General features: G+C 35.8%; 1 protein-coding gene across 32 annotated transcripts in view; it reads right to left on the bottom strand.

Annotated features, from left to right (window-relative positions):
• Nucleotides 1-952: 952 nt before the first annotated feature.
• LOC113392068 (ryanodine receptor) overlaps nucleotides 953-16948 on the bottom strand; it is a 125255-nt gene continuing 109259 nt past the window's right edge. For 11 of the 32 annotated variants that reach the window (XM_026628311.2, XM_064219303.1, XM_064219290.1 and 8 more), the window contains 26 exons: nucleotides 16650-16787; nucleotides 16067-16246; nucleotides 15421-15541; nucleotides 14656-14766; nucleotides 14072-14199; nucleotides 13553-13683; nucleotides 13183-13343; nucleotides 12691-12892; nucleotides 11934-12095; nucleotides 11684-11840; nucleotides 11287-11489; nucleotides 10867-11070; nucleotides 10060-10205; nucleotides 8400-8499; nucleotides 7764-7895; nucleotides 7038-7131; nucleotides 6112-6267; nucleotides 5642-5735; nucleotides 5162-5310; nucleotides 4558-4688; nucleotides 3978-4136; nucleotides 3665-3872; nucleotides 3200-3331; nucleotides 2631-2897; nucleotides 2045-2147; nucleotides 953-1589 (listed from right to left, as the gene is read on the bottom strand). In XM_026628311.2, the coding sequence (XP_026484096.1) occupies nucleotides 1486-1589; nucleotides 2045-2147; nucleotides 2631-2897; nucleotides 3200-3331; nucleotides 3665-3872; nucleotides 3978-4136; nucleotides 4558-4688; nucleotides 5162-5310; nucleotides 5642-5735; nucleotides 6112-6267; nucleotides 7038-7131; nucleotides 7764-7895; nucleotides 8400-8499; nucleotides 10060-10205; nucleotides 10867-11070; nucleotides 11287-11489; nucleotides 11684-11840; nucleotides 11934-12095; nucleotides 12691-12892; nucleotides 13183-13343; nucleotides 13553-13683; nucleotides 14072-14199; nucleotides 14656-14766; nucleotides 15421-15541; nucleotides 16067-16246; nucleotides 16650-16787 (3873 nt within the window). In that variant the 3' untranslated portion in view covers nucleotides 953-1485. Of the gene's footprint in view, nucleotides 1590-2044; nucleotides 2148-2630; nucleotides 2898-3199; nucleotides 3332-3664; nucleotides 3873-3977; nucleotides 4137-4557; nucleotides 4689-5161; nucleotides 5311-5641; nucleotides 5736-6111; nucleotides 6271-7037; nucleotides 7132-7763; nucleotides 7896-8399; nucleotides 8500-10059; nucleotides 10206-10866; nucleotides 11071-11286; nucleotides 11490-11683; nucleotides 11841-11933; nucleotides 12096-12690; nucleotides 12893-13182; nucleotides 13344-13552; nucleotides 13684-14071; nucleotides 14200-14655; nucleotides 14767-15420; nucleotides 15542-16066; nucleotides 16247-16472; nucleotides 16494-16649; nucleotides 16788-16948 lie in introns of all 32 variants that reach the window. The other 21 variants (XM_026628324.2, XM_064219300.1, XM_064219293.1 and 18 more) reach the window with 6 other exon arrangements.

The following is a 16948-nucleotide window of genomic DNA, read 5'->3' as shown; positions in this document are numbered from 1 at the left end:
ACGGCCTAACTCTTGATATCTGACTCAGACGCTGTTCGCTTTCCTTTTGCGACCTTTATTGTTTAATCATAATAATTATTCGCAGAAGACAGTTTTGTGTGATGCAAGATTGCAAACCATACCATAAAATAAGCATTTTATGCGATTTATAAATAAAATATATGTGCTAGTATTGCCAGGGATAAAAACGATTTTATTAGTTATTCATACTTAAGTCTCCTGATGGCAGGTTTGCCCCCCCCTCTTGACACGGGTACTATAAGTACAAATCACTCGTATACATACACAGTGACTGCCAACCATGGGAACTAATGTTATATCTCACTCACAAACCCTTAAAACTGAAACTAATATTAAACGATACAATAATTTTAGTTGATGGCAATACCAGACGACAATACATCTCTCTGTTATACTTATCATATATTTTGTTACTTACGTATTTCTATTATCTTTATAATTTAACTTGAGAAATTTCTTAGGTTTACTTAAAAAGTATTAGAATAAGAGATTACAAGAGAGTCATCAGTCATGTAAAGACTAAGCGGGAACATAGTGATTAAGACTGACAGACTAGTGTTTAAGTATTATGATTATGTTAAGATAAAGATATATGTATATATGTGTTTAATTAAAATGCTATAAAAATAAATTGTTTTATTGCTCAACTCCTATATTAAATTAACTAAATAATAATCACCGTAGGTCTATTCTTATTGAGTTTTTATAACCTTTTGTTAAACCAACAAATAAGTAGGTAAATATGCTAAAATGTACCGACAAGTATTTTCTGTGAAAATAATATTGTTAATATTGACAAAATTTGGAAAAATATTAAGTTTGACCATTTTTTACTTCTTCGATCAAGAATTTTAATTGGGACACTATCAAATAAATGTATGTAAGTGCATGATAATTAATAAAATTTGTCATTGAAATAAAACTATCAAAATGAATAAATTAAAGATTTATTTATATATTAACACTTTTAAACTAGCTTACATAAACTATATCGATATGTTAAAATAGAAAATTTTCTTGGAAAGGCCACCTTAATTAATGGAGAAGAATATAACATTTGACAGTTGTAAGATATATGAAGCCACAGATTAAACATTTTGTATTATTTTTATATCTGAAATGTTAAAAATGTATTCTTAAATTGAAAACGTATAAATATAAAAATAATTAGCTTTTTTTAGGCTAGACAATATTATTAGCGAATATTTTAGAATAAAAACAAAATTTAATGTCATTATAACTTTTTTTTTTAAATCGTCGATGAAATCCTATTTTAGCGAATCGTTTTATAAATTGTTTTAGTTTTGAGCAACAATTGATATTTAAATTATGATTACAATTTGAAACTTAACATTTGTACAGGATTATTTCCAAATGTCAAGTCATCTCGTCTTTGTCACTCTTCATAGAAATGAAAGAGAATAAAGACAGGCACGTAATTGACCAACATTTGGACTAATTAATCTATTCTCCCATTACGTCTTCATATTGCTTCCTGAAGCAGTCACCCACTGGGAAGAAGTCCCAACACCTTTGAGTGTACATGTTCCACACGAACGTTTCTTGACCTGAATTAGTAAAAAAAAAAAAAAAGTTAAATATTTATGTAAGTTAGCTTATTGTTTGATGTAAAAGTTTTAGTACTGTACAGGTATATCTTTCAGGAATGTGTTGATGAATCTGAAACTATAAAGAAAAGCGAAATATATTCAAAAAAGTGTCCGTACCAATTTTAATGAAAAATAAAACTGCATCATTGGATATTTAAAAATTAATATTTCTAGCCAGGAATCGAACCACACCATTCGACAGCGTCGCATATAGTTCTAGGAAGTAATGACATAACAAACTAAGGTACAGAGGCACTTTTTAACAAAATACTTCATTCTATTTTTCTTGCCTTAGCTACCTATCGCTCGATCGTGTCTTTGTAGATTTAATTTCCATATCACCAGATAAAATAGCCTATAGTGGTCACCAGGCCATCAGGCCACCAGGCCTAGACGTAACATGAATTAATCACCTGTATATTCAGTGTCAGGTTTGTTGATGAGATGCATGAGGAAGAACATGTAGTTGGCTAGGTTGTGCTCCCGCTGCACATGGGTGTCGAACCCGTGTGGAACCTGAAACATTATCGGTATTCATAAAATAAATAAATAGACATATGATCGATGACCTACATTATTTAGGCAGAGTCGTTTTAGCCATTCCGGGGCCCTAAATCGTGGTTGATTTTTTTTTTAATTTCCTTGACAAATTTTATTTTTGATTTTTCGGTGTGATTAATTCGATTTCGAATACATCTCATGTTTGACGATGACAGCAAATATCACAGAATATCGCGACGAAATTTAGCCAAGTGAATAACCCACAACCCGCTCCGTAGCTAAATTTTTGTATGATATTCAAATTTTAAACATTTTTCTTACTTTTTCACATTTTTTTATTAAGTATTACAATTATTAGTTGCACTTTTCTGTAAATACAAAGAAAAGTCTGCTAATGAAATACGCTTAGTATTATTTTTATCCAATAATAAATCAATGGTTTTTTCCACATGGGATTTAAATTAATAATCGGCTAATTTCAAGATCGGGATCGGCTACCTTATCGAAGTAATCCTTGTTGATGCCGCATATGAAGCAGTTGGACTCCATGTCCTCCTTGACGGACTCCAGCTGGTCACGCAGCTCACCGAAGGCGTCGATGATCAGACCTTGCAGGATGGCTAGCAGGATGACGATGACGAAGAAGAAGAAGGAGATGTCGAAGATGATGCGGTACACCTCGGAGTCGTCCCCGTCGGGCGGCTCCAGCTCGTCTCCGATGCCGCCGCCCGCACGGACGCCCTTGTACAGGTTGAACACGAAGCACTGCCGACACGGTACACGAGAATATAAAATGAGCGCTTACATAAAATAAATAATTAATTAAAAATAAACGTTAAGTGTAAGAGACTAGAACCCTTCGACTTGATCAGATACTATTATTTATTTGTGAAGTTAGCATCTCATTTTTAAGGCTTGATTTTTATAGTTTATTCGACGGTACTTTTGTTAAAACTTATCAAGAACTGTGTAGAACTGTGCTGGATGTCAAGAGAACTGAAGTTTATTTGTGAGATGCCACTCCACGTCACGACAACCACGGAGCGACAAACGAACAAGGAGCGAACCGTGAGCATGTCGTGGCAGTTCCGATTGATCTCGTCGTCCTCCTCCTGCACGTAGAACTTGCGGAAGAAGTTGAACGCGATGACGGTGTAGATGTACACGATGATCGTGAGCAGCATCACCGTGAGCACCAGCTGCGGACATATCATAATTTATTACGTGTAAGCTCACCGGATAGGTTTGTGTTTTATTTCTCCAGTAGATATAATTTATCTATCTATACTAATACATGCGGAGTATCGCGTGACTAAGGTAACCACTAAAGGCATTTACACAAAACTTACATCGGAAAATGCAGCGCCAAGAAGGTTTAGAACTCATTATAATTTTAGTATCATTTAAATTTACATAATTAAACTGACAAGCGTGAATTTCGTGTATAAGTATTCCGTAAATTATATTAAGAAAAATAAATCCAGCAAAATCGATCCGACTAATTCTTTAAGTTAGAAATACGTATATATGACCTGTTTGCCGTTGTGAGTGACAGATTGCAAGATGGTCCTCAGAGTCTTGAAGCCGACGGCCACATCCAGCAAGTGAGCGGCGAAGAAGAAGTTGTTGAAGTTGCCCATCACGGAGAACGAGAAATACCAGAGGGAGTACAGGAAAGAGTTGTCGGTGATCGTGACGCCCGCCTTCCACACTTGGTAACGCCAGTCAATGTTGATTATGCTGAGGATTGCAATATTTATTATAAGAGAAAATTAAGTTCTACTAATTCTATAATAGGTTACTGTTTATTTCCGACTACTAAAAGTAATAAAAGAAAACTCTTACTAATGGATGAATCCTTTGCTACTTTCTTCTTCCTGAGCAGAGAACGAAGTCTTCTCCATCCCGAGCATGTTGGAAATCGAATCGAAGTCATACGTCTCCGAATATTTCACGCGGACTTTCTTTTTGATGAATTTATCCCAATAGTTGACCGGGAAAGATCTGTTAAAGAAACGTTCATTATCGCTCACGAATTCATTCTTCTTGTTAATAATACACAATTGATATTCGTCTTGTCAAAAAAATCGTAGATACCAAAAACCGTTGTATTTTTTTTGACAGCCTTTTTTTCTATGTAACTCTTATTTAATCTGTGTTATGAAGACATTATTTATTTTATTGACTAATGATAAGACTTGATTCCATTAGTTGCTACTTTATACTATTCTTGTAAATTATACAATCTCCAAAAATATTTAGTCGTCAGTTTTTCTAGTGCTATCAACTATGGAGTGGATTTGCGTCTTCACACTTTAATATCTCCTGCGTAAAGAGGTAGTTTTCGAATATCGAGATTGACTCGCGTGGTGGAATCTAAGTTATAAATTAATAATTTCTCAAAAATTACTAAACAACGACTCACTTGGCAGAAATCACAAGTTTATCCCAATGGCTCTTCAAGTCGTCGTCTTCCGGCTGTTCTGCGATGTAAAGACCGTCGAACTCAAGTTTACGCGCTATTTCCTTCTCCCGTTTGAATATAGCTAGCGGTACCTGTAATATACGTTAATAGCTTAATATTGCTTTGCTGAACAAAAGTCGCTCATGTTAAGAAGAAATTGGATATTCAATGAAAACATTGCGATTTGGTGGAGATGTTTGAGAATGTATGGCAACATTATGCCGCCTATGTTCACGAAATATCTGTCTGGAAAAAAAAAATATACATTGTTTTAGATACCCATTACTTACCACTTCGTAGTGCCTATGTTAATGTATTAAGTACCACTTTGTTACATTTATTTTTGTTTAAATTCAATTTAGTCAGTAGCACATACATTTAAAAACATTATTGCACGATGCATAACTCACGCAAACAAACAAGAAACAATGTCCTGCGAGTCATCGTCGAGTTTGCGAACTGAACATCGTCCCAGTTCTAAAAGGTCGCATCTCATTCCGATTGCGAATAAGGATAAGACGCTAATTATATAAGTTATAATTTCAATATAAATTAAAGTGCCTACCTTAAGATGGTAGTAACCAATCAGAATAGCGAGGGAAACAATAGAATGCAGGGCGGCGGCGATTTTGATCACGTGTTCCATGTAGAAGAAGTCCTCGTCTATAAGCACCACTTCTAGTGGATCTTCATCATCACCTTCACCGCTACCACCTACGGACGAAACATATATACTTACAAAATATACTTTATTTAAATAGACTGAAGACTGGTTTAGAAAGTAGATTCTACCTCTCGGTAGAATTGCTTACCAGTTGCTTACCAGTTCGAGAGAACAGATTGATGGTGTGAAAATCGTAATTTGTCACGCATCATTCTATTATTTGACAACAAAATAAAATAACAAAATGCAGACATTTAATTAAAATCACTTTAAAGCTGATGTGCCATTTTATGCACCAAATTATCTGAAGAACTTTGATGTGATATTAGCTTAAAAAATATATTATATCCGAACATTCTAAGATCGATGAATAGTACATACCGTCTCCGCTACCAGAACCTTGTCCGGAACCCGATCCGCCGATAATGTCACCGACACCTGAACCCTCACCGCGTTCCACCTCTAATGTTGAAACCTGAAGTAAGAGGGATATTTCTAAGGACAATTTTTGGTTTACTTGGTCGTTGGCTTTTGGTTTCAAGCCTACCTGCCCGTCATACACATTCTAACGTCGTATGTATTCTAACGTCAATCGGCAATAGTTATTATTGTTGTGTTCCGGTTTGAGGGATAAGTATTACAGACAAATGGACATACCATATAATTTTCCAATAAAAGTAAATTTTAAAGTTAAAGTTAAAATTTGATTCTTTTAAAATTTTCTGTTTCGATTTGCGGTTTGTCACATACGATCTTTTGCAATTTCTTAATCGATATAGCAAAATCATCATCGATAAGGAGTCGATTTATTAGATTAAAAATAAATATATATGTATATTTTTAAAACCCACCTTATAAAACAGCAACACGAAGTTAATGCAGAAGGCGAGCACGAGTGCGACGTACTTCAGGTTGTAGAAGTTACGCGCCAGGAACGAAACCGCGCGACGAGTGTACTGCGAGAGGTCCACTTGCGACAGGGCGGACGGGGACGGCCCCTGGACAGCCTGCTGAAGTCACGTTTCCAGAATTTATTCTTATAAACAATTCTACTTATTATCCATTACAAATTCTATTAAGATAGGACTTTTCGGAACGGAGTGTTTATTATGTCAATAACATCATAAAATATTTCATTCCATAAACTCCTATCATCCCGTCACGACTTTGTGCGGACAAGACAAAGATTTAATCTCAAGATATATTCAAGGAGTGTGAGACTGATATACATCAAGGAGGTGGCATTTTGAAAATTAATGCCAGTTATTGGTAGACCAAGCTATAGTATCCCTCAAATACAAGCAATACTTTCGCACTGTACCTGTTTGCTTTGGAAATACGTTTTCCCGAATCCATGCTGCATGAATGGAACGAGAATTTTTAAATACATTAATATTGGAATGAATGTTTTCTTCAATAATTTTATTATTCAAGCACCTTTTTAAAATTAATTTAAATGTAAACAGTTATAGATTGTATATAAGCTACATGTTATGTCTGAGTATGACAAAGTAAGCTCAAATCAATTGGCTTTTTATTACTGACAAAGATCTAGCAAATTAGAAATCTAACGTCCTTACTTAAAAACTATATTTACCAGGCGTATAGTTAAATAATCTCTCCCTTTCTGTTAACATTGATGTAGCATTTGAAAGAAGAAGACACAGTATACTTTAAATAATCACCACTTAAATAGTTTCTATAGGTAAATGTATTAAACATGTACATGATGTAATTATTCTTTAAGTTAAAGATTCTACAATTATGCAAATCAAACCTTCTTGCTCTCAGCCTCGATGGCCGACATAGCGGCTTGCTGAACTGCCTGAGCTTCTAATCTTTCCTGGGCTTGTTTCTTCGCTTGCTCGCCACTGAAATAAAATTTATTACATAAAAAGAGAGTTTGAAACAGACCCTCTGATGGTATAGTCAGCATAATGGAGAGATAATTATACGCTTAAATAATTGTCTCTTTTGTCTAAAGGCTTGCTTATAGCCGATCTAGGGGACAATAATAATTTGTTTATTTGCATTAAACGTGATATATATTTATACATTATTGTTAATACACATACATTCATGTTTATTCAACAACAATATAACATGTAAATATTACAAAAATTTAAAACTAATATCATTAATTACATTATATTTATCGTACTATTAAGTTTAAAACACTCAAACCCTGAAAACTACTAAAATTTTATCAACTTTTTCAAAATAATGAAAATCGGGAATGCGGACATCATCATTATAGTCTCCAATCGTTTACGCCATTAAAGTAAGGCATTGAGGGCAGAGCCGGCCTTAACCATCTAGGCGCTCGAGGACCGAGCGAGATCGAGGACCGATTCTAACAATATGCGTATATTATTGAGGATATGTAGGACGAGTGCAGGTGATTCTAGTCCTCGGTGTCCCCCCAAATTTGGTGCCCTCCCTAAGGCCAGCCCTATTTGAGGGGGAAGTATAAGATAGGAGAAAAAAATCAATAATTCCATACCCCAAGAGATCGATAAGCGAGGGTGGTTGTTGTTCCTCTGTATGCTCAACGCTTTCATCCGGTGACACTTCTGCTTCCTCGCCTGATGACGGAGTGGAAGTACTGGGTGATTCGTGCGGTTTCACTTGTATCCTGAAACAGTAGTTTATTTTAAGAAGAGAAGTATATCATTATCCGCAATTTAATTGGTTACGTATACCGTGTTGTTTCCAAAAAATACAATAGGCTCACTCCTCTCTTCATGGGTTTAATAAAATTTAACTGAGCAGATATTTTGTGCGAATACACCAATGTCATAATTAGTAACACCTCAACAACTGTATGGTGGCGACTAGCCCACCAGAAAGACATTTCCAAGAAGGGCTGTATCATTCACGCCGTAAAAGTCGGTCAAATACTTTTTCCTGCGGTATTACATAACACACAACACCGATTCCAGATGAAATGAGCTGAACGAATTTAATAAGGACTAGAATTATTTTCTGTAGTGCGTCTTCATCGTCGAGAACGTCAGTCTGGAGCATCGTATCGGGTCGAAAAATCTGCCAAACTTTTGTCTGCTTATCTAATCTTCTGCTATAAAACTCATTTCGACAAACTTATAAAATGGTGGTGAGTTTTTTAGAAAAAACTTACTGGCCATTGTCTTCTTTAGTGATATCCAGACCGAATGCAGAGACTTGCATTTGTCCAGTATCGTCCGCTGGTGGTAAAGCTGGTAGATGCCGAACAGGACCTACATAAATCAGAATTTCAATATCGATCCATTGGTTTATTGCGAAAAGTATGGATCTATCTCATATATAAAATAGATCTTGGTATATCTGTTTGAGACCTCCTTGAAAGTTGCATCTCGTAACATGTAGAAGGTATTTAATTCTATTAATATAATAGTACACCGTTCAACTAATGGCCATAAAAATTGGTATTTATAAAAATCTTTTCTTTTAAAATATTATTTACAATATATATGGTACTCGGTGAAACTTTTACTTCGTCATAGCGCTTTTTGAAAGCCCGTCTGTGTAGATACCACTCACTCATAAGATATTCTACCACCAAAATCAATACTAAGTATTTCTGTGTTCTGGTTTGTAGGGCGAATGAGCCAGTAAAGTTGCCAAAGTCAGTAACGCATTGGCTATCTAAAGAGTAATTAATATATCTTACAGCACCAGAGTCTATGCGTGATGGTGACCACTTATCATCAGGTGACCCGCTTATGTTATAAAAAAAAACCGTACCGAAATTTATTTATAACCATCAGATATACCAAGATTGATATTTAAACATACGATAACATAAGTTCTTTCTTAAAATTATTATTGATTTTCAGTACAGTACTGCTTACTTGAATATATATTAATAATTTTAATGCAAAACCTCACTGCAATACTCTCAATAAAAAAATTACAATCCGTTTTAGTGCGTGAAATTTTATTTAAGCGTTTGTGATATTAAGCACAATTTGAAACGAATTTATGAAGATAATCACTAAAAGAAAAATAAAGTAACCTGTGGTGTCATAAAAATGTACTTGTGTGTGTGTAGTGCGAGTTTTTTTGTGTGTAAGAGAATTTATGCGTGCATGTGTGTCTCGTATGTGTGTGCTATGCCAAACTTTTAAGACGAAATAAAATATTTACATAGCAATCATTACTTATCCTAATTATTATGGATGACAAAGTTTTTCTCTTTTCTTTCTTGACCCATTTACATACCTTGTTGACGTATTGATGTGCATATTAATGTTGTTTCAGGCGCGTTTAGACAAATAAATGTTAACAAAATAAAATGTTAAAATTAAAATTCATAGTTTTAAACGGTTATTTCAAACATATGTTAATTAAATCGCAAAACCTGCGTAGCAGCTTAGCTCGATGATCGGTTAAATGTTTCTTATTCTCTCTCATTATGATATCTCTATAATTCATCGTCTGTGAGAACAAATGTGACATTTGTCACCGATACATTTTGTATTAAATGTATCTATGACTACTTGGAATAATGTCGCTTCAAAAAACTCGAAGATTGCTGGGAAAATATTGCGACTGTAAAATTATTCCAAGGATTAGTTTCCGGCAGACGGCCGGTCATAATTGCTTGCAAAATCCTCTTCCTTACATTGTTTTATTAAAACACAACGCTTCGATTCCAATCAAATGGAATAACGACACACTCTTCTGTGAGCTGGATGAATTAATGATGTCTAGGTATTCTATCGGTACAGTGGTGTGGTTAGTGCGTCCTCCGGCGCGGCAGCCCGTGCGCGTGCGTGTGTGCGTGCGTGTCTTACTTGCGGGCGCGGCTCGCAGTGCGTGCGAGTGTGCGTGTGCGAGGGAGAGCTTCAACTGACCGATTTTCTCCTCCTCCGTGGGCTCGGGCGGCGTGTCGTCGCTCTGCGGGCCGCGCATGAGGCCCAGCAGCACGCCGAACACGTACCTGGGCACGTCACGCGGGCGTTACGTCACGACTTACGGGGAAATAGTGAATCTCCTTTCTTTGAAAACCTTTATAATTTTATTGATAAAATAGCTTAAATAGATTAATAGAACGTTGACTTTTATGTTAGATATTAATATCATTTTAAAAGAGTCTTTTGATATAATGTAATTTGAAACGTTAAGAAATGAAAGCTATCCACTTAAAACAAAAATAACGCTAGCAAAAAGAAAAAAAAAACAGATCACGTTATTAAATAAATTAAAACAGCAACTAAGCACCATTAACAATTAATAAAATATAATAAAAACTCTTCCTTGGCTAAAGAACGAGAAAGCTTTAAAAATCTGAGCAGTAAACATTTTTTTTTTTTCTAATATTCGGTAACAATCGTACAACGGGTCAAGATGGATTTGACAACGTCCACATCGCTATGCAGCTAACATATCGACTTATATATGTTGCGTGTGATAAAATCAAAGAGAAGTGCCAAAAATATAATTGATTAAATAAGGTGCAAATTTCTTACAAAATCATCAAATGAAATATGATTTTTTACCAATGACTGTGCACCGAGAAAGTTGCGTGAAATGAGACAACCATTATTATTATTTGAATCAATTTTAAACCTTATATTTAAAGAATTAAGAACCAAACTCACCTGATGACGACTACAAAACCGTATCCGATATAATAGAAGAAGTAGAAGAAAAGTTTGAAGAAGCCAATGAAGAGTTCCGACGGAGGCATCTGTTGAAGGTCCGCCATTTTCGCCTTTAGGTTCGATGGTGATAATGACGAAAATGCCGCTGAGATGCCATCCTTAACGGACTGGTAACCGCGACGGATTGGATCTTTTCCAGCTCTGTTAGGAAGTTATTTTTATCTTTAAATGCTTGAAATACTTAGTTGGATAAAATATTTCAGTTATTGAATTCACTCTTACAAACGAGCGGCATAATACAACATAATATATTTTAAATTGATTTGAAGTAATTTAATTAGAATTATTTGGCACTCTCGTGACTACGTTTTGAAACTTCGTAGTAGAGCTCCCGCCGTCGATGATTCCCGATCTCACCGTTCCTCCTCGTCGTCCCCCATGTACACATGGTAGGCCTCCCGATGCTTGGGCCCCCCGACGGCGTCCTCCCCGGCCGCCATTAGGCCGGACGCGTGCGTCATCTCGAAGATGGCGTCCTCGCAGAAGTTGACGAAGGCCTCCAGCTTCTCCTTGTCGCCGCCCTCCGTCACGATGCTGTAGAAGAACGCACGCTTCGACTCCTGAAACACGAGGGCAGATGAAAATCATTGGAAATGGAGTAGAAATACGTAATGTGAAAACGTCGAGTCGATCAAACACTTCACAATAACAGCTTTCTATAGTCTCTATTGGGATGGCTGTACAAACAATGACATGAATCAGCGCTATAATGGATATATATGTTGATCAAAATACCCTCTGTATTTTTTTGTACCTTGATTTGGGGTTTCTCCCACTGTTCGATGTTTGATTCCTTGATTTCAAAGTAGACACGCTCGATGCGCTTGGATCCTCCCATGATTTCGATACGACCGAGGAATGGCTCGAAGTAGTTCAGGACGGAACCAGCCGTCTCGAGGAAGCGAGCTAACCTGAATACAGGGAGATTTAAATGAAACGCATTTTTTTAATGTCAAAAATTGGATGCATATCCTTGAATAAGAAAATGGGTATTAAAGTCTTACCTTGGCTCATTGGGCATATGCTCCGATAAGTTGGTGAGTAGAACGGCAAGATTGAAGCCGATTTCTTTAGCCGGCTCGTGGAAACGATCACAGAATCCGACGTAGTCAAGTTTGCCGTCGTGGTTGATTTCGCAGCAAGCTAACAAGAACTCTATTTCTTCACTGTAAGAGAAATTGAAAATTATTGGCATAATGTTTACTCCTACATTAAAAGGTAAGGTAGGTAACGATATTAATACAAGAGTCGACTTAGCGGTACGGCTTTGCAATCCCGTCTGGGTAGGTACCACCCATCATCAGATATTCAAATCAAATCAAATCAATTTTATTCAAGTAAACTTCACAATGAAGCGTTTTTGAATCGTCGATATTAAAATACCACCATACCTACCACCGTTTCGGAAAGCAGCCTCCAGCGAGAAGAATTCTACCGCCAAACAGCAATACTTAGTATTGTTTTGTTTCGGTTAGAAAGGTGAGTGAGCCAGTGTAAGTACAGAAACAACGTAAATAATAATAATAGTTCCTTAGGTGGCGCATTGTTTGTGTAAAGAATGATAAATATTTCTTGCAGTACAAGTGTCTAAGGGCAGCGGTCTACCATTAGGTGGCCAATTTGCCCGCCCACTTAACAATTACATATATTTGACCTTAATATCTCCAATCTACTTTTGTATATGAGAGAAAATTGGTATTTATGAAGTTCCGTACTTTAAATTATTAATTATATAACTGTTTAAAATGCTTTGTAACTTACGGCGTATAACTCTTCTGTTGTTCCATTTTTTCTTTGAAGTCCTTAGGCAGAACCCAGCCGTCGCTGTTGGTGTCAATTTCCTTGAAACTGGCACTTGACGTCAGATCTTTCAGTTTCAGGAACATATCGAAGTACTTCAGGATTAATTCTACATTTGAGGCGGATTCGACCAGTGTGTCTACCATTTGCTTACCAATAGTACCTGGAATTAAAGACATTTCTGTGAATACGAGTATAATGAGCGGCAACATCTAATCTTCTATACTCTTAAGTTATTTTGAACATAGAATTCATGAAATAATTGTGGCTGAATGGACTGGTTGAGTATTTGAAGAAGTAACACTGCATTTTTTGGGTATTGTTTGCCTTGCTCGAAATCTCTGCGGAAAAGTTTTTGGAAAGTGTACGCTGAAACCCACAGTGAATTAGCGTAGAGAAGAGACTGATTCGAAGAAGTGCACCCTAAATAGAAAACTGTGTTATTATTCTTACCATTCACAACATTTCCTTCAAGCATAGACAGCATCATGGTGATCATGTCCTTTTGCAAGTTGAGAAGTTCCTTCAGAAGATCCACTTGTGAGGAATGCTTCGAAAGCTTGTCTTGCATGTGTGAGAAGAGAAACAGGAAACCACCAACTGCGTCCCATAACCTAGTGAATAACTATGTATTTAATATCACAAGCAGTAGTTATGTTATCATATTTATTGAAAAATGATAATAATTTAAAGATCTGTAAAGAAAACTTGATAATGTATGTGTGTGTGTGTGCAGTCAATTACTAGGCTGATAATTTGACTTGACCTGATAGAAAGAGACTGTTTTAGTAATGACGGTCTTTTGATTGATAATTATTTATACCTCGAATGTGCTAGAGCCTGTTGATTCTGCGTACATGGACCTTGGATGACTTCAGTGAGTGTGTTGAACACTTGCGACGCCACGCCTATCGCTTTGAAGAAATTCGCTTTACCGGCTGGATCTATTAATTCCTGTTAAATAATACAAATATGTTTATCAGAAATTTTGAAATGACGACAAATAATAAATGATTTACAAAACTTTATGTTTTGTTTCAAAACCAAACTCCAATAACAAACGCGAAATAATTTGTTCAAACTTGTCAATCTGCTGTCGTACTTATGACTGGTTCGGTAAATCTTCGAAAAATTTAGAAGATATGGCGTATTGTGATGACTCTATTAGGCGTTAAAAAATTAGCAGTCTCACACTCCCGTGCCTCGGAAAACGAATCAAATCGTCGATCTAACCTGATCTCGCTGCTGTCATGTCGGATAGCGGTTTAATCAGCATATAATGGTGAGGGAATATCTCTGGTGTCGCTCAGCTAAAATTGATAAGAAATATATAATAAAATACCTTGCTTGAATAGTGCCAGTAGAAGTCCATGATAGACTCCTGTAGACGTAGCAGGTAGTCGACAGTACAAATGACAACGTTCACGGTGGTCGTGTTACCGGCTTGGGTTCGGAGATAGTTCTGCCACTCTGTAATGGATATGAAATATAAATCTTCAGCAAAGAAAAAAAGAAAAGCAGATCAAAGCTTAAAAGTCATTTAATATTTCTGATCGAAATTAACGTGTATATTTTAAAATTCTACGATTGAGAAAAATACCTTATTTTTATGGCAATATATATATAATTAAAATGGATGGCGTACTAGCTATTAAGCCTGATGGTGAGTGTCATCAATGCCCATAAACATTGGCGTCCTGTTTAAATATAAACCATTCTGCTGCAATTGCTGCTTAGCGGTGGAATATCTGACGAGCGGGTGATTCCTGCCCAAAACTTTACCACGGAGTAAAATTCTAAGTAACTTTTATGGCATACCAAGAAATACAATATGATAACACGAATTAAGTATATAAAGATCTCATCTCATATTCTAATAATCTATGAAAAATGTGTATAGTCTATCTGCAGAGGTTCGATACTCACCCAAATTGTGACCTTCACAAGTAAGTTGTATAAATCGGAATAGTGCACAAGTAAACTCCGCATCGTGCATGTTTTTTTCTCCGGCCGCGCCTTCGAGACCAACTCCCAACCCTAAAAAAATGTTGACATAAGCAATTGGTATAAAAAATAATGCTTACTTTTGTTCGTATTATATTCGTTCGAGTATCTGATTGGGTTTTAGTATGGTTGTGATTGTCGCCAGTTGAAAGCTTTTGATATAGTACAATGTAAAAGTTGTTCCGTATAGGAACATATGCAAACTAATTAGAGTACATAATTCAACATTAGGTATTGTACAATATGTTAATTGCGTTATTAATATTAAGAACAATTTAAAATGGAAATTTATATATGTATTTTTGACTAGTTAAAGAGGAAATACCGCTAGCATCTTTGCATATTTTTAATTTTGATTTGTAGATTGTTTTGACGACCTCCGTGGTCGAGTTGTGTACACTGGTTTTCATGGGTATGCCACTTCGAGGTCCCGCGTTCGATTTTTTTTCAAGTTTTCTATGTTATCTAGGGTCTGGGTGTTTGTGGTACCGTCGTTACTTCTAATTTTCCATAACACAAGTGCTTTAGCTACTTACATTGGGATCAGAGTAATATATGGGATGTTGTCCAATATTTTTTTTTTTTTAATATTATTCAAGTCTTCCATTAATTTCAAATAAATAGTAAGATGTCTTTATGTAGAACTTTTTTATGACAAGAGATACAAAATATTAGCCAAGTACCAACCTTCAGCTTTAGTATTCCTTTCGAAGGCATCCAAGTCCAAAACTGAACAGGAGTTCATAAGACCAGCGATGGACGTGAAGAAGCCCACGTCTTTCTTGTCTTTCAGATGGTTAAGCATACCCTGGAAGTTTTTAAGTAAGATCGTACACTAGATTTCAGATTTTGAAAGAAAATCTCTACAAGAATCGTTTTTCCAGAAGCTGAATCAATAAGATAAACTTGTTTGTAAATAATAAACACTGAGGAAAGATTAAATAAAATTATTATTGTGTTTAGGTACGTAACACTTTCTTCGATGTCAAAAAATAATGACGAAATATGAAGACAGTTCGGAAAATTTATTTGTGCATCGGTAAAATAACGTCCTACAATTTTTTTTTGTATATGGGAGAACAATAATAGTGAGTATTGGTTTTTAGTAGTAGAATATCTGACCCAGACAGGCTTGGTACCAATTAATGGTACCAAGCCCTACCATTAATTGTTTTTTTTTTTTTCTATACATTAATACTTTTTTTTTGGAATTGCAAGACATTTAAAATTTGTTTTTAGTTTGAAATCTTGCCAAGTTAGGCTCATGACTCAGAGGACCGGGATTCAGAGTCAGGTCCTGACTTTCCAGTAAGTGTCAATGCCGGGATCTCACCATCTGTATGTCGATGTTTCCGCCACGCAGGATGGAGATGCCGAGCTGCAGCGTCTTCATGACCATTTCGCTGGGCACACCCTTGGAGGCCGAGATGTGCAGCAACACCATCTCCGCCACGCCGCGGTTGGCGAGTCGCGCCTGGTGGAACAGCAGCTTCTGCTTTTCCATCTCTTGTTCCTGGGGATATTGACATTTGTTTGCAAGTTTAAAGAAAACGTTGCTTCTTCTCAGTTCTAGGTACTATTTTTCCACATAGAAAGTAGGTTTACGTTGACTATCAATAACTGAGTATAGGTTTATATAACTGGTCAATTTGGAACAAAGTGATTATGTTTTTTTTTTATATTACTCATTTAAGAGTATAAGAAAGCCTATTCTATATTATATATATCTTCTTACATACCATATATGTATCCATAGTTTTCTGCATGTAATAAATTATATAAAGAATTAAGCATACGAAAACTCAGTGGTGTTCATTGTCTAAACGTACTGGCTGATCAATTAGTATTGTTGAATTAATTGTAACGAATTAAAAATATATTGAAAATTAATAATAAAATAGGAACACGAATCTCACATGGATACTAGCACCACCTTCATCTTCACCCGCCTCTGCTTCACCCCCACCACTTTCTTCTTCCTCACCGCCTTCTTCCTCTTCCTCACCGCAAGATTTTGCAATTATGTGAGCGTATGACATATAGAGAGGATCTTCCTGCAAATTATACAAAAGATATTTTATTCTTTGAGAGTAAAAAAGATTTTATTATTATTTTAAGTAAAGTTAAAATAAAGCCTATGTGATTAATTAAATTCGAAACTGGGTCAAATATAAGACTAACTTAGAAAAATTCTACTGTATTACGATTCCAACAA

The sequence above is a fragment of the Vanessa tameamea genome, chromosome 27 (assembly GCF_037043105.1).
Source record: "Vanessa tameamea isolate UH-Manoa-2023 chromosome 27, ilVanTame1 primary haplotype, whole genome shotgun sequence".
Classification (NCBI taxonomy): Eukaryota; Metazoa; Arthropoda; class Insecta; order Lepidoptera; family Nymphalidae; genus Vanessa; species Vanessa tameamea.
The sequence above is the reverse complement of the archived record's forward strand: the minus strand, read 5'-3'. Positions and strand labels throughout refer to the sequence as shown.